The 22,947-nt window shown below is 50.1% G+C and overlaps 8 protein-coding genes across 8 annotated transcripts; 4 read left to right on the forward strand and 4 right to left on the reverse strand.

The window, feature by feature from the left end:
* Positions 1–330: 330 nt before the first annotated feature.
* NCS57_01365400 (uncharacterized protein) lies at positions 331–1,174 on the reverse strand (the record flags this gene model as incomplete). Its single annotated transcript, XM_053063283.1, has 2 exons — positions 331–513; positions 962–1,174. The coding sequence occupies 2 exons, from the start codon at positions 1,172–1,174 to the stop codon at positions 331–333; spliced, it is 396 nt and encodes a 131-aa protein (XP_052906616.1).
* Positions 1,175–2,710: 1,536 nt separating this feature from the next.
* Positions 2,711–5,892, forward strand: NCS57_01365500 (Clr5 domain-containing protein; the record flags this gene model as incomplete). The annotated part of the gene is made up of 4 exons (XM_053063284.1): positions 2,711–2,853; positions 2,903–3,117; positions 3,175–3,288; positions 3,341–5,892. 4 exons carry the CDS (start codon positions 2,711–2,713, stop codon positions 5,890–5,892), a joined length of 3,024 nt encoding a protein of 1,007 aa, XP_052906617.1.
* Positions 5,893–6,968: 1,076 nt separating this feature from the next.
* NCS57_01365600 (uncharacterized protein) lies at positions 6,969–8,094 on the forward strand (the record flags this gene model as incomplete). The annotated part of the gene is made up of 4 exons (XM_053063285.1): positions 6,969–7,191; positions 7,252–7,453; positions 7,513–7,655; positions 7,724–8,094. The coding sequence occupies 4 exons, from the start codon at positions 6,969–6,971 to the stop codon at positions 8,092–8,094; spliced, it is 939 nt and encodes a 312-aa protein (XP_052906618.1).
* Positions 8,095–9,739: 1,645 nt separating this feature from the next.
* NCS57_01365700 (Alpha-galactosidase) lies at positions 9,740–12,043 on the forward strand (the record flags this gene model as incomplete). Its single annotated transcript, XM_053063286.1, has 3 exons — positions 9,740–9,803; positions 9,850–10,453; positions 10,504–12,043. Exons 1-3 carry the CDS (start codon positions 9,755–9,757, stop codon positions 12,041–12,043), a joined length of 2,193 nt encoding a protein of 730 aa, XP_052906619.1. The 5' UTR covers positions 9,740–9,754.
* Positions 12,044–12,237: 194 nt separating this feature from the next.
* On the reverse strand, positions 12,238–14,120 carry NCS57_01365800 (Zn(2)-C6 fungal-type domain-containing protein; the record flags this gene model as incomplete). Its single annotated transcript, XM_053063287.1, has 4 exons — positions 12,238–12,666; positions 12,727–13,177; positions 13,225–13,736; positions 13,803–14,120. 4 exons carry the CDS (start codon positions 14,118–14,120, stop codon positions 12,238–12,240), a joined length of 1,710 nt encoding a protein of 569 aa, XP_052906620.1.
* Positions 14,121–15,080: 960 nt separating this feature from the next.
* NCS57_01365900 (HET domain-containing protein) lies at positions 15,081–18,131 on the reverse strand (the record flags this gene model as incomplete). Its single annotated transcript, XM_053063288.1, has 1 exon — positions 15,081–18,131. The coding sequence occupies one exon, from the start codon at positions 18,129–18,131 to the stop codon at positions 15,081–15,083; it is 3,051 nt and encodes a 1,016-aa protein (XP_052906621.1).
* Positions 18,132–18,523: 392 nt separating this feature from the next.
* Positions 18,524–20,665, reverse strand: NCS57_01366000 (MFS domain-containing protein; the record flags this gene model as incomplete). Its single annotated transcript, XM_053063289.1, has 3 exons — positions 18,524–19,257; positions 19,474–20,240; positions 20,298–20,665. 3 exons carry the CDS (start codon positions 20,663–20,665, stop codon positions 18,524–18,526), a joined length of 1,869 nt encoding a protein of 622 aa, XP_052906622.1.
* Positions 20,666–22,001: 1,336 nt separating this feature from the next.
* Positions 22,002–22,912, forward strand: NCS57_01366100 (Methyltransf-12 domain-containing protein; the record flags this gene model as incomplete). The annotated part of the gene is made up of 5 exons (XM_053063290.1): positions 22,002–22,096; positions 22,152–22,259; positions 22,308–22,558; positions 22,624–22,747; positions 22,804–22,912. Exons 1-5 carry the CDS (start codon positions 22,035–22,037, stop codon positions 22,910–22,912), a joined length of 654 nt encoding a protein of 217 aa, XP_052906623.1. The 5' UTR covers positions 22,002–22,034.
* Between the last annotated feature and the right edge of the window lie 35 nt (positions 22,913–22,947).

The raw sequence follows: 22,947 nt of genomic DNA on the forward strand, positions 1-22,947 counted from the left end.
GAGCCTTGGCATTAGGCAACCGACCAGGGCATTGAAGAGCTCGCAGGGATCATGGGCTTTGGTTTTGGTGGTTTGCTTTGCGTCTCGCTCAAGCACCAATGAAAAGCCTGTTGGCTCATGGGCCAACGTGAACAGCTCTCAACTTGTCACAATATCTTCACCATCAAGAACAGAATATTGATACAGTGATCATCAGCTTCTGGCCGGTAGAAAGACGACTAGTGTTAAGGACTGATTAATTATCATTTAACTGAATACAACGCCAAAGCGGGCCAGTCGCAGCTGACAGCTCATACTAGACAGCTTCCGGTTGACTCTCCCTTCCATGTTTCATGATTCCTTGGGCGTCTCAGGTTGTTCATCCGTGATAATAAACCCAGGGTTAGGAACGCTTCTCTCCTCCAAATTAAGAGCCGACTCGGGAAACAAAATACCCGCGTTGAGCAAGTGCTTCTTCAGGTCCTCGGGCGTGATGTTTGGAGTCGAGATGACCCATTTGTCTTCCTCGATAATCTTGGTAAACGCGGTGTCTTAAGTCCGTACGAGGGCAGAATCGAGATTCGACTCATTGATAATGAGCACTTTGGGGATTTCGTGTCTGAAAAGGACGTTAGGAGACATTTTGGAAAAGCTGGATGGGATGGGTTTGACGATTAAAAAATTGTGTAGCTCGGCTAGTTGGGCACGAGGTGTTGGGGACTTTGTAGAAATGCTGGCAAAGAACGCAAAAAGTTGTGGTCTTTTTTACATCGTGGGCCAGCTTGAATCAATGTCAAAGAGGGTAATAAAATCAGAGGAGGTCCTTCACTGCTTGAAGGAGGAAATCAAAATGCCAAACACTCACAGCACCTCAAAACCCATGGCGGCTGACTGAATCAGGTTTCTTCATGCCGACAGGTTGACAAACTTCCCATGTCACAGCCACTCGCCTGTCGACCGTGAAGGCAGAAAGACTCTATACGTGATCCAACACCCCCAACTCTAGCAGGGTTGCCACGATGTCCTCCGGCGTTCTCTGGGGCGACATGACGACCACCGCCCGATCTTCTTCAGCCAGGGTGTAGCCATCAGAGCCGTAGTAATACTCTAGGGTTTCAATGAGAATAAAGATATCCCCAATCATCTCGTAGGCAATAAAATGGTAGTAGAAGGCCGGGAGCTCTTGGTTAGACATGGTGGGAGTGATGGTTGAGCAGGACGGCTTGATGTCTGGTTGTGCATGGGTGATGGCTGATTGTTGAAGAAGTCTAGTAGTGGACGTGTTTTATAGCTATTGGGTGATCTGTCGTGGGTTTTTTTGCTTCGATAAATAATCTGAGTCATTCTTTCAAGGGAAAGGCGTGGGTTTGACGCATGCCAGAACTCTGATGAGTTTCTGCAGAAGAAAAGTAGTATATAGATAGTAAAATATCTCGGTGAACCTTACCGGTGAATACAAGTGATCTATCGAGCAAACAAGAAACGGCACAGTAAAAGCTATTATGCGACATTGGGTTGGCGCAAACCTTCAGCGTAAAGCGAAAATAGTTTGATCATTCCTCCCATGCCCCTGGTTCGCCAGGACAAAACTCGCGCCACCACTTCAACATCATTATAGGAGTTTTATTTTGCAGCATGCATTATGACCATTTCCTTCCACACAGCTCTTGATGGTAGATCAAGAATACAAGCTCATTTCCAAACGAAAGCATCCTACATGTGCATGCGCGAAACTCACCATCCTATCATTATTACCTTTTGCAATCACCGTCTCAGGATTATTTCCAAGACATAGATTCGTATGAAAGAGTTTTCTGACATGACAACAGAAGAATTGAAATCCATCAAGACAACCCCCTTAGGCCAAAAAAGCAATAAAAATATTCTGCGGTAGATCTCAAGCAAAGTGAGCAAGACAAAGCTGCTGGCAAACAGCGCTGCGCTCGATGTAGAGAGTGTCTGTGATCTACCTAGTCTGACTCCGGCAACCTGCCGCCCAGCGGCAGAGCAATGTGATAATAGCTTGTGCCTAATCAAGCATACCCAATTATATACATTCTTCTAATCGATGAGCATGTAGAAATAAATAATCCACGAGCACGCAAACTTTCGAGATGTGCGTGTGGTTTGTCAAAGTCGTCACCTGAATGCCTCGCGGAGATAAAAATAGTGTACGTGTGTTCGCTGGGACAGCTGTGTCCTCTTCCCCCTCCTGTTTCTCGTCGGCAAGTGTGTTCCTGGATCCCGAAGCATAGCAGACGTCCCAGTCAAATAATCACAGGTTGATTAATCGAATGCCTTGCCAGGTAGGTAGGTAGAAATGCCGAGCCAGTGCCTGCATGAGGCTCGCAGGCCTTGGCAGGGAAAGTTGAGTTACACACGTCTCAAATGAAAAATCTGGCTCTGGCCAATAAAGAGGCCACAGCTTGGTGAGGCGGACAGGGGACATGCACCGCCAGAATGCGAAGTTTGGACACGGCCAATGAGCTGTGACATGACCTCAGCCAACCACCACAATCGCCGAGAACACGAATTCTGGACCTGGCCAATCATTTTCATGTTTCAAGGAGCTGTGACAACCCAATGAGAACTCATTCAGAAAGCCTCGGGCTGAGGAGAACACACATAAAACCCACGCTCGCCTCCACGGGTTCCCGATGGTCAACCAGAACACACAACCCTTTTCAAGACACTTTGTTGGCCACAGAACATCCATCACCTTTTCTCACAAATGTCTCGAGCAGACAAAATTCCCCGCTCAGAGTGGGAGAGTAACAAGGAGCATATCCGCGCCTTGTACCTCGACCAGGACAAATCCCTAGATGACCTTGTCACCTCCATGTCCGAAGAGCATGACTTTCATGCCACGTTGGTGTTTCCATCCTCTTCATATCAAGGATTTAGGCCTCTAATTTTACAACAGAAGAGCCCAGTATATCCGAAAACTGGGCAACTGGAACATGAAGAAGTACTCCAGCAAGGAGGACTGGAAACACGCCGATACCTTGATCAGAAAACGCAAGGTCGAGGGCAAGGACACGGAGATTTTTATGAATGGCAAGCTTGTGTCAGCAAAAAAGCTGAAAAAGGAGCTTGGGAGATATGCCTGGCAACAGACATGTGGCCAACAGCCTTCAGGTAAGCACCCCAGTGTCCCTCAAGTCCAACGCCCATCGACATCTAATACTGTTGAAGTCAAGAACTCTCTAGCAGAGGTGATAGCCCGGACGCCACCCGCGTCCACGATGGAAATCACTTTGGGATATTCAAACCCGTTATCCCAATTCCATACCCAGCTACACTGGCTCAGTACGCATTCTCGGGACTAGTCTGTTCTATACCTATTCTAACTTATCCTCAGTGACTCGCAACTCTATAATAGCTCCGGATCTCGACATTGCAAGGCCAAACCTATCATCTTCGCCGAGCCAAGCCGACGTTATTCCATTTATAAAGAAACTCCTACTTGCTTGGTCGGGGACCAAAGCTTCCTCTAAAGCCCTCTCACTCATCCAAGAGGAGATGCCCCGAATGCCCGACCTTGACACTACAGCCCAAGTTAGCCGACGTGATGCAAAAGCGTGGTCTCTAGCTCTTGAGTGGGCTGTCTATCGCTGCACAAATAATCTCCTGGATCCCTATCAGATCGACGAATTGTTGGGCTTCGCCTCAGCAAGCGGAAACCTTGCAGTGCTAAAGGCAATATGTCGCATGCCCGGACCGACTACCAAGATTCTGCTGTCAAATCTCCTTCCGGGTGCCATCCGTCTTCGAGACTTAGTGCTGGCTCGTTTTCTCCTTGATCTAGGAGCTCATCCAGATGCCAGAGACGGGAGTTACCGGAAGACGACCCCCCTCCACACAGCAGTAGAATGTCACGAAGAACACGCCGTGCAGTTGTTGCTTGCCCACGGGGCTGATCCAGACCTCGCCGATTATACTGATGCGACCCCCTTACACCTATCTATAGCTAAACCTGGAGGACTTGCTATTGCCAAAATGCTAGTGCAGGCTGGAGCAGACCTGGATCTGCCGGGTTGTCGCCGTTGGGGCAATTCGCCTCTCATGATCGCGGTAGCCAACCGAGACATGGAAGCAACAAGGTTTTTGATTGAAGCTGGCGCAGACATGGATTTCCTTTCGGAACGCTCTGCACTCCAAATTGCAGTTGAAGCCCGTAACGTGGAGATCGTCAAATTCTTGCTCAACAAAGGAGCGGATCCCAACATCGGGGTCGACATTAACGACAAATTGGAAAGCTTCCCGACACCACTGTACTTACGGCTGCCTCTAAAAGCAGCTGTCTGCAAAAGCAAAGTCAGTGAAAGCGGTAGAAGGGTTAGCATCGACCTGAGTCACTCCGAGCAACAGTGCCGGAGAGAAATCATCAACCTGCTTCTACAAGCAGGAGCTGATGTCAATGCGCTCCCGACGCGTGCTGGCGACGAAGTCACAGAGACTCCACTGCAAGCCGCTTCTCGATTAGGAGACCTGGAGATTTTCAGCCTGTTCATCTCTCATGGAGGAGATATTCATGCCCCGGCCCTCGAGGACAAAGGAATGACTTGCCTCCAAGCGGCAGCACACGCTGGGAGTATCGACATCGCCTATCTCTTGCTACTCATGGGAGCTGATGTAAATGCAGCACCCTCCATGGACGGATGGACCGCGCTACAAGCCGCCGCCGCCACTGGAAAGATTGAGCTTGTCAAAATGATGTTGAAGTGGGGTGCAAATATAAGCCAATGCTCCCCTCAAACCGCTCTCGAGGCTGCCATCGATTATAATCAAGATGCCGTGGTCGAACTATTGCTCGATGCGGGAGCAGACATCAACCAATGTGGCAGAGTTGGGTCGGCTTTATTCAGCGCCATCACACAAAGGCGGCATAGCTTACTTCAGCGGTTGATAGCTCGACGTGCCCATCCAGACCCCCCCGGGTGCCATGTAAGCCCTCTTGTGGCTGCTATCAATCAGAAGTGGGCTTATGCTGCTCAATTGTTGATCTGCGCGGGAGCCGATGTGAACAAGCGATGCGCCTATCCAAGCGAAAACAGTCTCCTAGAGGGCAATGTAAATTGGAACTGGGATATAACCTCGCCGCTTATGGCAGCTATCGAAACAAGGGAGGTCGAGTTTGTCGAGATGCTTCTTGAGGCCGGAGCAGAACTCAATAACCAAGCCTCTCATTGCCTTCAACTCGCTGTCGAAAACCGCTCCATTGGCATAATCCAGATCTTACTTCGGAATGGTGTAAATCTAAATAAATTCCCTACAGCGTTCGAAAAGACTCCTCTCCAAGTCGCAATGCTCGAAGAAGAGGAGGAAATCGACCTCGAGATCGTAAAGATTTTGATTGCAGCCGGGGCTGATGTAAATTCTGTTTCCTGCGGGGATTATCCACTACAGATTGTCTGCAACAAGATTCTCGACACGGGTGAAAACGATCAAGAGAGCAGCAGGTACTCCCAGGCTCGAGACCTGCTTTTGGAAGCCGGCGCTGATCCTGGCCTGTTCAACCGCAATCATAACAACCTACAACACGCCGCCAGAGAGGGCAACATTGTCGAGGTGCGGTCTTTCATTTTGAGCAGGGAAGACGTCAACGAGCCAGCAAACGACGATAGGGGTGCAACAGCTTTACAGTATGCTGCGATGCATGGTCACTTGAACATAGCTATGTTACTGATCGAGAATGGAGCACACATCAACGCTCCAGGGGCAAAGATTCATGGCCGCACTGCTCTTCAGGGCGCTGCGGAGAACGGGAGACTTGACATGGTACATCTACTCCTAGAACATGATGATGAACCAAGCTTGTTAAAGGAACGTTGCCATAACGCGGCCGAATTTGCTGAGGAGGAAGGCCACAAAGTCATTGCGCAGATTCTTCGGGAATGGAAGAGCTCATGACAGTTTTCTTTTCTTGATTTACTTCATGGAATGAGGTCTGTATTTTCTTACTTTGAAGACAATCTCGCGTTTTTGTCTCTCTTTGCAATCCCCGTACTTGATCTAGTTCTCTTTAAAATCTTATGCTTTTCTGACTGTTTGCCTGCTTCGTCACCTAACTATTATGAACCGACAGCCCAGTGTGAACGGCACCTACTATACCCAGTGAAGGGTACCATGACAGGCTACAGGCAACCCACACTTTCACATCCTCTGCAACAGGCTCCTATAAATAGCTTCAAGTTGTCCAAGGTCGGTAGGGAGGGAGATCTGACGTGGTTACGAGGTGGCCAATTTTGATCTTGTCTAAAAGCGGCAGTGGAGCACCCAATAATTCCAGGAGAAGATCACCTCAGCCCATGACCGTATCATCATAGGGACTATCTCCCCTTTGAAGTGGCGCAAAGAGAAATAGATTCCGTGTCTGATGCGTAACTGATTGGCTTCTGTGCAAGAGCAGTCCTTGTGAGAAGAGAGAAAACTGTTGGTCCATCCAATTGCGAACACCGGTTCTGACCCAGCCCGCGACGCCAGGGCGCTTAACGAGCAGATTAAGACGCATGTTCAGGTGAAGCCCTCAGAGCCTGATTTGCCGATCTGCACCCTTAGGATGAAAGCAGGCAGGGGTTACCAGAGGGGAAAGTGCCCAACTCGCTGCAACCTCTTTACATCTATGTGAGGTCGTTGTAGAATTTCATTTCGATGGCAGTTGAAGAGTTACTCACATATCCGCACTACTACTCCTGTCTTAAATCGTCGCTGGAATAGTTCCGACGCAACAACTCAGCCGAAAGATCCAAATCAGGCTCCGACAAAAGCAGCGCCTCCTTGTACAAGCGCAGCCTGAACATGCATCATTTTTTTTCAGCTTGCACTTCCAGGACGCGCTACTAAGCGCCGCGACTCAGGTCAAAAAGGGCAAACGATTAAATCTCTGATGTTCGCTCTTCTCAGATCCTCGGTCTTTCTCTCTTTCTCTTTTCCTTCATCCCTGTTCCATACCTTGCTGGCCAGGCTATCTTGTAATCTCTTTCAATATGTACGGCGTTTACATCATAGTTCCGGTCTTGATTCTCGTGTCTCAAGCATTGGCATCGACAGTAGAGACACACCTCACTACTGCTGGACCAAGCCTGTTAGCCATTCGACGAGGCCATCTTCGGCACCACAAGAACGCCCCCCTGAATGCGAGAGGGGAAGCACGTTACAAGAGGGACGACGGCGACAATCTCATTGGATACTTCATTGAGGACGGCGAAAGCACGTCTCCCCCAAGAATCACACTCCACATTCGCAGTCATCGCTAACAAAGAGTTACAGTTGGTGAGTACCGATGCCAAAACACCGATCTCTGGCTGGGGGACACGAGCGTTCCCGGACGCAGAAGCACATATGCCCATTGCTCAGGCAGAAGTGCTATCCCTGGCGATTCGCCACCCATTGGAACAACCTGCTCGGGCAACACTGTCTTCTGGGCGAACATGGATGGAAGGACGCTAGCTGGCAGTAGCTCCCGGTATTGGTATTGCGCCCTCTCTCAGTAGTTGCCCATTGCTTGCACATACTGATGTATCAAACCAGTGGGAAGTACTCATGCATCACTGTGACAGTGTACGACTCTTACGACGACGGCTCCGGGTCAGGGCCTCAGTACTGGATCGACTGCGAGGAGAACCTTCGGCCCCCGCGAAACATCAGAGAGTTTTACAGGACAATGCCAGAGCGTATGTATATAATCACTACCTTGGTCCCATGTACCTTAATAGCATCTGCTAACACTCTTGAGCGACAGCTACTGCTGAAACATCCGCAGAATCGATATCATCCACCACAGAGCTCAGCGCCGCTGGTGCAACAGATAGGTCACTCCCACCCAGCACGGCATCGGAAATTGCGTCTGGAACTGGCTTGCAAGCCCCTTCTGAAACCGCCTCGAGAAGCACGACGGCCGCAACAGAAACTCCCAAGCCAACGAGTGACAAGGGCCTGGGCGGTGGTGCTATCGCTGGCATCGCTCTAGGATCATTCTTTGGAGGTGTTCTCTTGACCAGTACCATCGCCGTGCTCCTGATGAGAAGGCAAGTCAGCACGGCAATTCAGTCGGGAAACGGGATGGAGACCGTGGGCGGCTCCCAAATGGAACTAGTGGACCATAGGGGGTAGAGGGGATAAGTTCCAAGAGGAAAAGGCGGGACGACGGTATAGTGGGTATCGTTCAGCTTCGATAAGGAGAGCATGAGATAGGCAGTTTTACAGGAATAAACAATCTTTTACGTGCCCACCGCGTGGAGGAACGTGGTCTTATGAAGCCTCGAGTCGAAGTTTGTCCCAGCCAGTCGTGGCCCTGAATGAGGGCTGCCGCATTGCACGACTTGGAACAAATTACAGAGGCCTTCCCCCATCCAATCAGCAGCCTCGGTTCCGTGGTCTAGTTGGTTATGGCATCTCGTTAACACCGAGAAGGTCCCCGGTTCGATCCCGGGCGGAACCACATTTTTGCTCTCAGCACCAAATGGTAGGTAAGTCATGAGGGTTTCTTTTTGCTAGTGACCGACTGTGGATTACGATTTCCATGTTTATGGTAATTATCTAGTCAGCATCTTTCATCCCACCTACAGGGGCAAGTCCTGTTCCATCGGTGTGATGTTGGTGTCTCATGACTTATGAGCCTGTGTGCTGACATGGAACGTTCAACTACCTGAATGGTTGTTCCAAACTGCCTCTAGCACATATTTCAGCTTCGCCCGACAAAGAAAAACTCCTGCCTTGACCCCTGATTCAATTCTATGGACATGAATGAATACATGGCAATTTTGACGGCGACATCATGCTTCACGCGACGTGCATGGCCTTAGATACCCTGGAGCTGCAGAGATTCCTCGCTTCGTAAGGCACACGCGCACGGACTGTTAGCCTGCCGTTAAGGAATTGAACTTATTCCATGTGAACTGTAGCCAGGCACTATCATTGGCCTATTAGCCACCACGAAGACGGAGTCTGCTGAGACGCTGGACCTTTCACGAGCTAAACCTGATCCTGGAACGTCAAAATACACCACTTGAAAGCTGCACGACCCTATCTCCACAAGCAATAAAAAAGGCATCTTTAATAATGAGAAGAATTGAAGGAAAAAAAGAAACGTACACTTCGTTCTGGATCATATTGAAACCAATTAACAGTAGGCTAAGGTAGCCCGATAGACGACCGTCGGAAGTCTTTGTATTGGATGCAACGTATGCGATACCATTGCTATAGCCAACCATGGCATTCTGCTGAGAAGTCCTACCATGACGCACCTGGAGAGCGAGCGCGGAGGGCGCATTCAGCTCCTCATCAGCTACTAGTACCAGTTTCGACCATATATCAAGCACTCGAAGTTTCACTTTCTCCTTCTAACTATCGAGGTCTACTGGGCTGCTGATGTCGGGGCCGGCCAAACTGCTGAGGCCAAAACCGGTGAGCCAATCTCCACCACACTCCCCAATAGCAATCAATCAGAGCTGGAAGCATCCATCTCGTGTCATCCAACATGTCAAAGATTATTAGACATAAATCCCCCGACCTATAACATCGCCTGCGTGATTCTGCAGCCCCCAACCATACATGGTTCCCCGCTCTCGAGGTCGACCGATCATTTAACTCCATGGGGAAATATTCGGAATGCGGCTCGGTTTGCCATTCTGGCTAAACTCGAAAGATAGTCGGGGGACAGGGTATTTAAGCCTCACCTCACTAGCATCGAGGTGTATCTCGGCCTCTTATCGTTCCTTTACTAAGGTGACATTGACTCGACAGTAACCCTATCTTTGTTTTTCGGCCTACCATGACACGATCCATTATCCATCCGGTTCCGGAGAGTCAGAAGACTGATCGTGAGTGGCTCCTTTTACAGGGAAGCTTATCAACTGACCCTGGTAGCAATCGTGGTGAATGGACCTTCGTTTGCGCTCAACGGAACCAACGTTTCGTACAGGTTCCACGTCGATAGCACTTCGGGAGATCTCGTCCAGGATCATTTTGGTGACCTTGTGACAGAAGATCCTGTCGCAGAACCTACCGCCGTCCTCGGAGGATGGTCATTGCAAGATCATCTTCGACGCGAGTTTCCAGATCTCGGCCGAGGAGACTTCCGAGCACCGGCTTTCCAGATCAAGCAGGCCAAGGGCTACACGGTGTCTGATTTCAGATACAAGTCTCACAGCGTTGTCAACGGCAAGCCTGCCCTGGATGGTCTGCCCTGCACATTTGGTCAAGATGACGAGGTATCAACACTGGTGATCCGCCTCTGGGACAGCTACAGTTCAATTGCTGCAGATTTGTCGTACTCGATATTTCCCAAGCATGACGCCATTGTGCGAAGTGTCAAGATTACAAACCAGAGCGATGAGGAGGTAACCATTGAGAAGCTGGCAAGCATCAGCGTTGATCTACCTCATCGTGAATATGAAATGCTTCAGCTCAAGGGCGAGTGGTCGCGAGAGTGCACCAGAACTCGGCGGAAGGTTGATTATGGATTACAAGGGTATGCCAACCGTCATTTGAGTTGCATCCTGCGTACTAACACGAGTGAAGCTTTGGGAGTAGGACCGGCTACTCATCACACTTCAACAACCCCTTCCTTTCTCTGGTATCGTCAGAGACAACAGAGTCACACGGCGAGGCTTGGGGGTTCTCTCTCATCTACACCGGCTCTTTTGAAGTCGAAGTTGAGAAGAGCCCTCAGGGCATAACACGCGCCTTGGTCGGAATGAACCCCTACCAACTTTCATGGCCCCTCAAGCCTGGAGACTCGCTGCAATCCCCAGAGTGCGTCTCAGTGTTCTCAAACGGGGGGATTGGCGGCATGTCGCGCAAGTTCCATCGTCTTTATCGCCAGCATCTCATCAAGAGCAAGTTTGTCAACGAGCCTCGACCAGCTCTTCTCAATAGCTGGGAGGGGCTATACTTTAACTTCAATGAGGACACCATCTACCGACTTGCGCAAGCATCTGCAGAGTTGGGCGTGAAGCTATTCGTGTTGGACGACGGTTGGTTCGGAGATAAGTACCCTCGAGTCAACGACAAGGCTGGTCTGGGAGACTGGATCGTGAATCCCAAGAGATTTCCAAATGGCCTAAAGCCTCTGGTCGACAAGGTCAACGAGCTTCAAGCTGCAGGCTCTAAGGAAAAACTCAAGTTTGGCCTTTGGTTTGAGCCTGAGATGATCAGCCAAAAGTCTACTCTTTATGAAGAACACCCCGATTGGGCCTTGCATGCTGGAAACTACCCTCGAACAGAAACTCGCAGCCAGCTTGTGTTAAATTTGGCTCTTCCTGAAGTACAGGAATACATCATCAAGTCCGTCGCCAACATCCTTGACAGTGTCCCCATTAGCTACGTCAAGTGGGATAACAACCGGGCCATGCATGAGACTCCGACACCTGCCAATTGTCATGCCTATATACTAGGCATGTATCATGTCTTTGATTCATTGACTTCTGGATTCCCTGACGTCCTTTGGGAAGGCTGCGGAGCCGGTGGCGGCAGATTCGACGCTGGTATCTTGCAATATTTCCCCCAAATCTGGACGTCTGATAACACGGATGGTCTGGACCGGATTCAAATCCAGTTTGGCACATCGCTGGTGTATCCAGCATCAACAATGGGGGCACATGTTTCTGCTGTACCCAACGAAATTACAGGACGCACAACTCCGATCCGATTCAGAGCCCACGTCGCTATGATGGGAGGATCATTCGGTCTAGAGCTTAATCCTGATGCCATCCCCGCAGAAGAGAAGGCTCAGATTCCAGAACTGATTGCCCTTGCCGAAAAGATCAACCCCATCATCATCCGAGGAGACATGTGGAGATTGAACCTCCCAGAGACCAACTATCCCGCTGCACTCTTCATCTCCGAGGATGGAAGTCAAGGTGTGCTATTTGCGTTCCAAGTTCGGGCCACGACTGTGCACAACTACTCGTTCATTCGCCTGCAGGGGCTTGATCCTTCTGCGAAGTATAGGCTTGATGGAGAGGGAACGTTCTCGGGAGCGACTTTGATGAATGGCGGCATTCAGTATCGGTTCAAGTCTGACTATGAGAGTAAGGTGGTTTTGATAGAGAGGGTATAAATGGAAGACTATTAGGTATCTGCATGAATTAGTTATTGATACAGTGGGTGTTAGCGGGATGGGGGGTTCATACGACTGACCGGAACGGGTGAGTTATCGTTTCTGGACCAACTGGAGACGCTACAGATGACTTTGGTATAGAATGTATACAGACTGGATACAAAATTTCCCTATTCAGTTCAGGATAGCTCAGATTATCCAAAAGATAAACCAGTATTCGGGTCGAACAGTTCACCAAGCAGCGCCGGATCTTCCCACGTCGAAGTTGCCGTGGGTGTGCTCATATCCAACAGGCCAAAGTCGTCGCTCGATATCCAACTCAAGGGATCTATTGGCTCGTCTTCCTGCACAACCGCCTCCTCTGCAGCTGTGTTTTCTTCCTGGTTTTGCGGTTGCGTAAACTGCATGTCAACACCAGCGGATGGATCTGGGGTTGCCAAGAGCCCTTCAGAGTGTTTTAATAGCTTGGGGAGAAAATGAGATTGCTGCCCTCGAACTGTGGTGAGTGCCTCTACAACGGCGCTTAATAAATCCCGAGGGCCTACTTCGAAGGAGGAATTGCTCCAGCCGGGAAACCGGGCGCTGTCAGCCAAACTGACACCCACGTCGTATAGTTTTTGCTCCTATTTCGAACATCAGCTACATGTCCACGAGAAAAGGACAGCTATATTGGCTCTGCTTACCATTCCAATCCCATGACAGTTTTTTGACTTGGCCCCCACGGAACGCAGGGCTGGTAATATGATCTTTCCGGCATCAAACGGCAAACCAACTGGCAGCAAGAGTCCAAACTTGCATGCCGAAGAAGGCTTGTTACCAAAAGCCAGACGCCACATGGATATTCGAAGCCATTGCTGTGTAATGAGCGTATCGAACCGTTGACTCTCAATCACCGATTCGTTCGGCTGAACTGTACAGAGCTTGTTGTTGATACTGGGGACAAGCTGTAAGTCTTTGGGTTGGTGATCTTCATTGTCTGGGTGCCATTCATAGAGAGACCAGGGTAATGATTCAAAGAGGCGGATGTGGTTAAGGAAGTCGTGCATCACGACGGGACATTCCGAGTCAATCACTTGAGGTTTTGTGATGTAGCTTCGTAGCATGACTGATCTCCGATGTTGGAGGGCGAATGTCCTGAGTATCGTTAACAAGATGCTTGAAATGTGGATATGGAGGCATACCTTTCTGTCACAAATAGAAGCCAGAATAACCGTCGCCTCTTCTCCCGATCCGCTGGAGATAAGTCTTGATAACCGGCTTCGCGGGTGAGATTAAGTGACTGAGCGAGAGTGATGCTCTGGTTGAGATAGAACCAAGCATGTCGAATACTGTAGTGGTTTTCGTAGCACGCGAATAAAAAGAATGAAGCCAAAATGGAATCGAGGCTGGTGTCGTCGATAACACTGACTTGTCGGAGTGCATGCTCAGCGATTGCGAGTAGCGATTCTCCAGTAAGGTGTGGCTCCGGTGGGATGTTTTCCTCTAGTCCTCTTCCGTAGCCATCTTTCGCCTTGTCTATGGCCAATTGCATTCGTGTTGCGGCGCAAAGAGCGAGGACCAATGCATATCGTGGTGGTGGTAATTGGTCTAGTCGAGTCGCATCTGAGAGAAGTTCGTCTCCATCGATGACGGGCATTATTGGAAACATGAGTTTGAGAAACAGCTGTATGTGAGCAACAAGCGACAGGGAGAACTGTCGACTTGATGTCAAAGAGTCCGATAACGGACCATCCAAGGAGCAAGCTCCCTTGTCGCTCACCTCAACCAGCATCACAGCTTCGGGGCTCTGAGATGGTGTCGACAGCTGTGACTGCTCAACCTGTTGTCCATCGTCACTGCTCACAACTCGGAGCGATTCCGGAGAAACAATCCGAAAGGGGCTCTGCTCAAAAGCCAGCCCCTGTCTAAGCTGCGCCTGTCGCCGACCTTGGCCTTCCTTCGGTCCCCTCCGCCGAATATGATGTCGATACTGACAGCGCAAATCTCCGAGGCTGCAGTTCTTGCATGGCAGGCCGCGGTCGCACTTGACCTTGCGGAACCGACAGTTGTCGCATACTTGACGAGGTCTTCCAGTCATTTCTGCTGAATGTGAGGTGAGGAGTGAGGATGAATTGCGTGTCGAACCACGTCGGCCCGAGCAGGGATACTTTGGGTAATCCGGAAAAACCTGGTGATCCTGGCTTATCTGTTGGGTCTTGGCAAGCGAGCCCAACCCGAGTTAACCGCATGGGGAAATGTTCGGGTTTTGTCATGTACCCCGGATTGGACCACTCCCCATGGGGAAGACGAGTCAAGAGAATGATCAACAGTTCTTCATGTCGGCAGTTGTTGTATAAAGCGGTGATTTCTGGGATTGGGAGGTGGCTCATCAAGCTTTACTCAGTTAGACGGAGAATGACAGCGTTGCCATGGCCCAGGCTGTGCTGGCTCTCATCTGGACATTCGTCTTCCAACTGTCCTCTGGACAACTTGGCTGGGCCATTCCCGCCGAAATTGGATCCACGAGACTCAGGCAAAAGACGATCTGCCTTGATCGCAATGCCTACGCCATTGCCAATATCGTCCCTGGAGTCTTGCAGCCGTACTTTATGAATCCGACCGAGTGGAACCTCAAGGGATACACCGGTTTCATCTGGAGCGGGACTTCATTCTTTATGTTCATATGGACTTACTTCTGTCTTCCAGAGACCAAAGATCGCACCTTTGAGGAGCTTGATTTGCTGTTTGCTAAGGGTGTGCCGGCTCGCAAGTTCAGTACTTACAACATCGAGACGTTCCGTGAGACTGAAACTGGAACTGAGAAGGTGCAGTCTCATGCCTCTATGGCGTAGGCAATGACGTCAAAGTTGAGGTGTCTGAAGACGCAGTCAGGAGAGCAACCTCCAGTTCCCTTCTCTCACGTAGTGTGTTGAGTTGGTGAATAGTTAGCTAGTATAGCCACTTACATTAGCACTCGTTAAATCTTAGCATGAATCAAAAAGCTATTCGTCTATATCCTATGTAGAACTATTTGGACCCCAACGTGCCACCGGACTTCCTACCCCAATGTCAACAACTCAACCTCGGGCTTCGCGCCACTGAAAGCACAATAGCTAATCTTCCCAGACCCAATCCTCTCCGAAATCCCATCTTTATCCCTCCTAAGCAACAACACATTGCATACATCAAATAGGCTCACACCTCCAAATCTGCCCTCATCCCACCAAGGGTCTCCATTCTCGTTTGCCTTGTCGTCGCTCGGAGTTGCATCCTCGTTTGGCATCGGAGGGGCTTTTCTATTAGGAGACCACTCCTCTCTGAGAATCATTTCTTGCATCATCTGAGGATCTCCGCCCCAATACAAGTCCCAGCCAATTGGCGGCGGCGCAATGTGAGGCAAATTGTCACGAGAAATGGCGACAATAAAGTAACCCTCTGGACTCTCTTGCACTATGCTTTGCGCAAAATCCAAGTCTAATTCTTGGTGAAGAACGTTGAGACTCAGAAGTCCGGCCCGGTATCCCTGATGGTAGACGACATGCTGCCATGGTCGTCGCTCGTTCGCCGAGCGGTCTTCGTCGTTGAGGCCGATTTGAAGGAAGTTGTCACTGATGGGAGTTTGAACGGGCCCCAAGTCTCTCATGTCGCAAAACTGTGCCGATACCATGCGAGCTTCGAGATACAGCTTGCCATCAGTAGACGGAAGATCAATGATAGGCTGACCTGGGAGAGAGATTGGATAGTTCAACTTGACTCCGGGATATGCTTCATGAACGAAAATATGCTGATTTCGAACTTCGTCCTTCTCAAAAACCCAGCCTCGCTCTTGATAATCGAGATGGAAATAGTCGCTAGGGTGAGGCTCTCGCAAGATGGTCCCAACTTGACGCAATCGACGAGCGAATTCCTCAATCTCCTCTTCAGTTCTCTCCTCGAGGGTAAACTTCTCCATGGACTCTTCAAAAGTTGACTCATACAGCCATCGCACCATGGAAGCTGGTGGAAAGCCAACAGCGTTGTGCCAGCCTCTGCCGCGGTACGAGACATGCCCTTGCCAGGCAGCCCAGGTCCAACTAGGGAACAAGGGGGTACCATCGTTCGATACGCGTCTTTCGAGTGGCTCTTTGGGCTGCCACAGAAGAGACTGGGTAAATGCAAACTCTGGCAAGCCGTACCAAAACTTGGTGTTGGTTCCTCGCCGGATCAGGTCGGCGATACCTACAAATGCGTTGACGGCATCTGACTGCCATGTCATGCTACGCGTCGTGTAAACATTGACACTCTGGATATACGTGTCCCAAAGAGTGAAGCCATCAATCATAGGTGCATCCAGGGACTCATCGCTTGGGATAATCTTGTGCTTGTACAGAACCGCCTCCGCAACGGAAGCTTGAGCTGGCGTGAGTTCTTCTCCCACCATGATCGTAATACCGTCATCTGTCTCGAAAGCTTTGTTGGTATGCCTCAACTGCGTACGATCACTCCATACGCGAATCCAGATATCCTGAAGTCGAGGGACCTTGGAGCTTAGCTGAGATGCGTTATTCAGCGGTGTAGGCATGTAATCGGGGTCTGGGACTGCGACCGTGTCTTCAAATGCAGCTCCATGTGGGCATACAAAGCACATTTGAGACGCTGTAAAGAAGACGGCCTTCCGAGAAAGAGCCCTTTCCTGGAATGTCCATGCTCTTGAGTTCCAAAGGCCATCTTCAATCTCTGAGTGTCGTAGCCGGCCGTCATACAACGCGACTCCGAGTGGCATTCCCTGGATCTTCTCCATAATCTGAGCTCGAGAGTGAGGCACGCCGACTCCCGGAAGTCCGTCTGTGGGGTTGGAGTTTGTTGAAGCCATGATTGTAAATGATGCATTTCCGTAAATAGTTCCCATCTTGGATATGATATGAGCCTTGTCTTGATCGTCGTCTTGGGTGATGCAGAGAGCGTCGATCCAGATGTACCGGAGGCCAGCCTCTCGCGTTACCCTCATTGCGTCCAAGATGGTTTGTGGTAGGTTGTATGTAGCATCCGTTAAGGCGCCTGGAGTTTCTAAGCCCGCCTTGGTGTCTGTTGTGTATTGTGTTTGACTTCCCTTTCCCCACACGTACGAGAGACAAGCGTATTCGCAGGGCATTTCCGCTTCTCGGATACAGTTGTCGGCCATGTCGACAAGTCTCAGACTTCCCATCAAGGGGGAGATGAGTTCTTCTTGGTCCTCTCCTGTCCTACCGTGAGTCTCGTCACAAGTGTGTAGCCAATTCCTCAGTCGTGTCATATCAGCAACATCCCGTAGAACGACAAGCCCCTGAAGCGGCCGTGGCTGGTCATCCTGCTCAGTCATTTTCTGCAAAATGAACCTAGGATTTTTCCTTCGAGTTTCATCAAGAATCTCAACCTCTAGACGGAGTGCATATGACGGACCATCGTCGAGAACATTCAGGTGGAAGCTCATCGATTCAAGCTCCTCTTCAGGCACACCCTCCAACAGCTTGTCCTCGGTGATCTTTCGACGCATCAATCGGCAGAAAGCACATGATGTTTCCTCCACCAAAATCTTTGATAGTCCGAGCAACAATATGCTGGTTCGTCCTGGCTGTTGGTTTCCAGGGAGACCGCGCTTTGACAACAAGACCTTGAAATCGATGTGTCGACACATGTCGCAAAGATAATTCTGGTCGTCCTCTGGAAAGACTGGGGGGTCCGGGATGAACCACTCTTCATTGATGCCCTCTGCATCCGAAAACAGCCCCCATCGTCGCACATATTGATGGTGTTTGTACTTGTTGAACTGAGCCACGTCGGAAGTGTTGGGCTCGGTCTCTGACTTGTTTTCTTCCTCGTTTTGGTGGATCCAAATGCTTATCTGGCCCAGTTGCTCATCTTTCATGCCATCAATATCCCTCTTGTCACTTTTGATGGTATCATCTAGCTGATCCAAATTTCTCTTGCCGTGGTTCCGTCGGATTTTCCCCCAGTCGCGTATCATCGCCTCCACCTCAGAGCTGTGACCCGAACGCTCGCCATCACGGTCCTTGAAAGCCTTCTCAAAAACTGTGATGGTTTGATGATTATTGATGTTCTTGGTGACCAGGTTTCGGATTGGTGGCGCCATGTTGACGCATGCGGATGAGTATCAGAGGTAGCGACCCGCCTCCGGCCTCGTTCTGTGGCTTAAGAAGCTAGGGAGGGCACAGGAGTCGCAAAGACAACGGGCAAGCCATGCACAGCCTATTGGGCGTTTCTCTCTCTGCGACTCGCAAGATGAAGGAAGGTAGCACAAATGCAATAAATGCCTCAGCTTTAGAAGCCCCGCTTCCAGTGTTTTACTAGCTATCCCTGTCATCATTACTCGTTTCACGTCGGTGAGATGTAAATGGGGGCCGTAAGCAACGGAGACGCTAAGGAAATAGGCAACAGAGCTATCATTAACTGGCTCCCGATTGTCGTATAGAACAAACTGGATAGGAGGAAAGTCATTCATGCGCGTCAAAATACGATATCAGTCTAGGCCTTTTCAGTGACGTCGGCCTCATCACCACCCATCACACCATCGCCACCCTGATTCTTCCTGTTCCTGATAGCTTCAACTTCCTTGTGAAGACGCGATTCGCCCTTTCGAGTCTGCCAGGGGCGAGGGCCATCCTTACTAAACATGATCTCGATTTCTTCAATGGTCTTGCCGCAGGTTTCGGGGTAGAGGAGGAAGAACCACCCGGCGGCACCCACGCAAAGGACGCCAAAGACGATGAAGATGCGCCACTTGATGTTGATAAATGCCGGTGGGAGGAACATGTTTAAGGCGAAGTTGAAGAGCCAGTTACCCAGAGCAGCGATACCCATACCCGTTGCTCGGGTTCCCAGTGACCAGACTTCGGCAGCGTAGATCCAGCACACGGGTGCAAGAGTGAGGGCGTAAACAACAATGAGGAAATAGGAGAACACAATGACAGCGTTGGCCGGGGAGCCTGAGCTGACCTTGAAGATGATGTTGTGGTTCGGGGGGTCACCGACACCTTCTGGGACAGAGATGTAGTGTGTGGCCATGGTACCTCCAACAACAAAGTGGCAGAGGCCCATTCCCAGGGCTCCGTAAATAAGCAGTGTGCGACGTCCAAAATTGTCGACAAACGGCGTGATCAAGCCGGTAAAGACAATGAAGATGGCATATTGGATTCCAGAAGTGATCATAGCGACGTTGCCGGTCAAACCTGCCATCTGAGCGATATACGTAAGATAGTCTAAGACATGTGTCAGTAAATTCATGATGTTTTCGAGTTAGTATGATCATCCCAGGCACTGTGTAGCCGTGAAGCCGATCGTGGTCCGGATAAAGATGGTGGGGCCGGAAGGGGCCGCTCCGTCCCGAGTCCGGAAGCGGGGCCATCAACTCAGAGACCAAGGCACTGTGAATCCTTCCTTCAACAAGGAGACCAAGGAAAGGCCTGTGAACTTACAAACGATCGTATTTGCACCCGCGAGCTGCTGCCATGCCTGCACGGAAAACCCAGCGAGAGTTCGCTTCCACATGCCCCGGAGGACGAACTTGCGCCAGCCCGGAGCAGCTTCTCGTTCAGCTTGCATTGTGGTGACAATCTCTTCCCACTCGGCGATAACAAGAGGATCATTGGTGTCTCCTTTGGCGTGGATCCGAGCTAGGGTGTTAACAGCCTCCTTCTCTTGGCCAACCTTGGCAAGCCAGCGAGGTGAGCGGGGAAGAAACGGGAGACCCGCCATGAGGAACACAGCAGGGATGAACTGCATTGCCCAGGCGGCACGGAATGAGGCGGGGCCTTCGATGAAGGTGCATCCATAGCCAAGAAAGTACATGATCAAGATGCCAAACTCGACGGCCAGCTGTTGGATGATAATGATGGAACCACGACTCTCCGCTTTGGCAATCTCGGCCAGATACACGGGGACTTGGGACGAAGTGATACCGACGGTGAACCCATTGAGCACACGACCAGCAATGAGCATACCGCTGCTGTTTGTGGCGACTTGGACGGCGGTACCAACAAGCCAGAAGAAGGTTGCAAAGAAGATGGAATCACGACGACCGAGTTTATCAGAGATGACACCGCAGAGGGCAGAACCGACGACGGAACCGGCCGACATGCCCGAGCCTATAGCTCCTTGAAGGGCACCGGCCGGGTTATGGAAGTATTCGATGTATTGCTTGCTCACGACGATTGCAGAGATGGACGAGATATCAAAGCCGAAGCTGAGCATGACGCATTAGTAGCAGCGACAGCAGTCCAGCACCAACGGGCTGACATACAGCATACCGCCACACGTGGCGATGATGGCAATGAAGTGGACATTGTAGATTTTAGGAAAAGACGCAAAATAGTCTTTGGTCATGGCGATGATCTGTAGCTGATTGACCTTGGCATACAAGCACAGGGTCCAAGACGATGTCCAGGCACGACGCAGTGGAGATGGCTTTGTCTTATACAGGACCATGTCCCTTGTGCGGAGAAGCTCAAAGCTACCCCGCGAAGGTTCCGTGTTTACAAAGGTCCCACGCAGAATCCACGTTCTGATCTCCCGGAGGGACATCCACTCAAAAGCTGGGGAAAATCCGGGGTGGTGTTTGGGCGTGACTGCTCTATAGCCGCTCCAACCAGGACCTGGTTCTGTCGACATGTTTTACGTTGCAAGATCGCCTCTACTGCTACACAAAATGCGTGACAATTGGTGGGACATTCTCCAATGTTACATCTACTCGGGCCTTTTCATGGGATGGCGTGAGGAGGCATCCACGGTTTGACTGGGGTGGCCAATGGGCAGTTGGACCGTCGTTCCTATGGTTTCCTCGTGACTATAAAATCAGTAGGAACCTGCTTTGCATGATGAACGTGTTCTTGTAAGAGGATGATGATATCGTAGGATCCGTAGGGAATGCTTCAACCTTCCAATGCAGCGATTGGGTCGCACGAAAGAGCCGAGGCCACCAGTTCTGATCGATCAGTGCACCTCTTCAGAGGCTGAAATCATGCCACTAGCCTCTTATACAGTGCATGCCGGCTATACTGAGGATACTGTGATGTGAGAAAAACCCGTGACCCTGCTGGAGAAGATGTGTAAAGCTTCTGGAAGCCTTCTATTGCGAGGATGTAGCCTCCTACAAGGACTCCCTGGCTACTGCCCTGGTAAGGTCTATAAAGGGAAATTTATTATCGCATATAGTACAGGTGCAAGGAAAAAAAGGTTTCCCTAGTTCTAGCCAGATTTGATAGGCCTGATAGTGATGCCTGTTTTTTTTCATTGCCTAACTTCTAGACGGATCTACTTCCGCAATCTTTATTAATGCATGGCGGCATCATAGCCCAGGTGTAAAACCCAGTAAATGACTGAGCTCAAGTTAAAATAATCTCAACTACCCAGGCGGCTAATATCACGATACCTACACTTAGTTCAAAGTCTCGAGGGGTAGTGTGCATTGTTTTGACTCATATCGGTGTGCAGATAAGGCCTGTGTTTCTTACCTCTTTGCTCAGCTCTTACATGACCCCAGAAAACCCTAAAGCATGGTATGCCGTCGGCCGGCGAGCAGATATTGACATCGCAGCGCTTCGCTTCCTTCGAGCTCGGGTAGTGGTAAACAGATCAACGCTTGAGAGTCGTGCGTGACACATCCAAGACATTCCGGTCCCTCCACTTCCAGATCCGCAGTGAACAAATGTATATCTGCAGGGCAATATGCGGTGTTGGAGGTCAAGAGTAGTACAATATTAGTCGCCCACATACGTCAATGAACGTGGTCTTTGTTGTCATGGTCGATGACTTTTTCTGGAATCGCCACCAAATTCATAACAAAATGTTAATCGTTCCGTACTCAAAAAATTCTGAGACTCGTGGCAGTGAAGTGTCTGGTGTAGGCTTACTGTCATCTATGTCTGACGTCATGAGGCGCCGAAATGTCTTAGAAAACTTGTTCACGTGGCATATGTGACACCAGAATCTTTAAGACCAACAACCGTTTCTTCAAGTACAAAGTGTGCGAAGCGACAGAATGGACCATTGTCAAGATGACGACGACTACGTCCTGGGTCGAGATATTTCCGACTCAATCAGGCACGGCTACTCATCCTGGCCGAAATAATTCCGGAATAGAACTAATCATACACAGGCTTGATGCCCAACACCTGTTGTGGAAGCTTCACAACAGATACACGTTGCATCCTGCGATTCCCAAGTCCGACCATATGAAAATAGCCGAAGTCGGGACTGGCACAGGGTACGTATACTTGGAAGGCACGGAATCACCGGTTAAAGGACTTCTTAGTATTTGGCTGTTTGACTTGGCACAAGACCTCCCTGACACCGTCTGTCTTCATGGATACGACATCTCTCCCCGCCAATTTCCCTCTGAGAAGCTATGGACTTCCAACATCAAGCTCAGCCTGATGGATTCTCTCCGTGACCCACCCGAAGCCCTCCATGGGAAGTACGATGTCGTGCACCTACGCATGTGGGCAAGTAACCTTAGAACGAGGGATGTGAAGCTTGTGATTCGCAGCGCCTCCAAGTTGCTGAGTAAGCTTGAAACAGCAACTTGACCATTATTCAGGATGGGAAGGCTAATCAACACAAACTTTTAGAAGCTGGGGGATATCTCCAGTGGGAGGAGGCAAATCTTCTGAATCAAGATGTGCGAAGTTTGGCAGGGAAGGACTTTGAGGCCCAAGTCAATAAACTTTTCGTATCCGCAGGCCTTGACTACAGGTACTTTCCCCTCGGTGACATTCGGCTGAAATACTGGCTACTGACCTTGAACATAGCTGGGTCACTCATCTTTCCTCTTCTCTATCGTCCAGTGGCATGACCATTGTCGAGCACAAAGAGCGCCCTTTCGCACCTGGGCTGATTCAAATTGGTACTAACACATAACTGGTGGCTCTAAAGGAGATTCTGACAGGTATCAA

Source organism: Fusarium keratoplasticum, chromosome 12 (genome assembly GCF_025433545.1).
Source record: "Fusarium keratoplasticum isolate Fu6.1 chromosome 12, whole genome shotgun sequence".
Taxonomy (NCBI): Eukaryota; Fungi; Ascomycota; class Sordariomycetes; order Hypocreales; family Nectriaceae; genus Fusarium; species Fusarium keratoplasticum.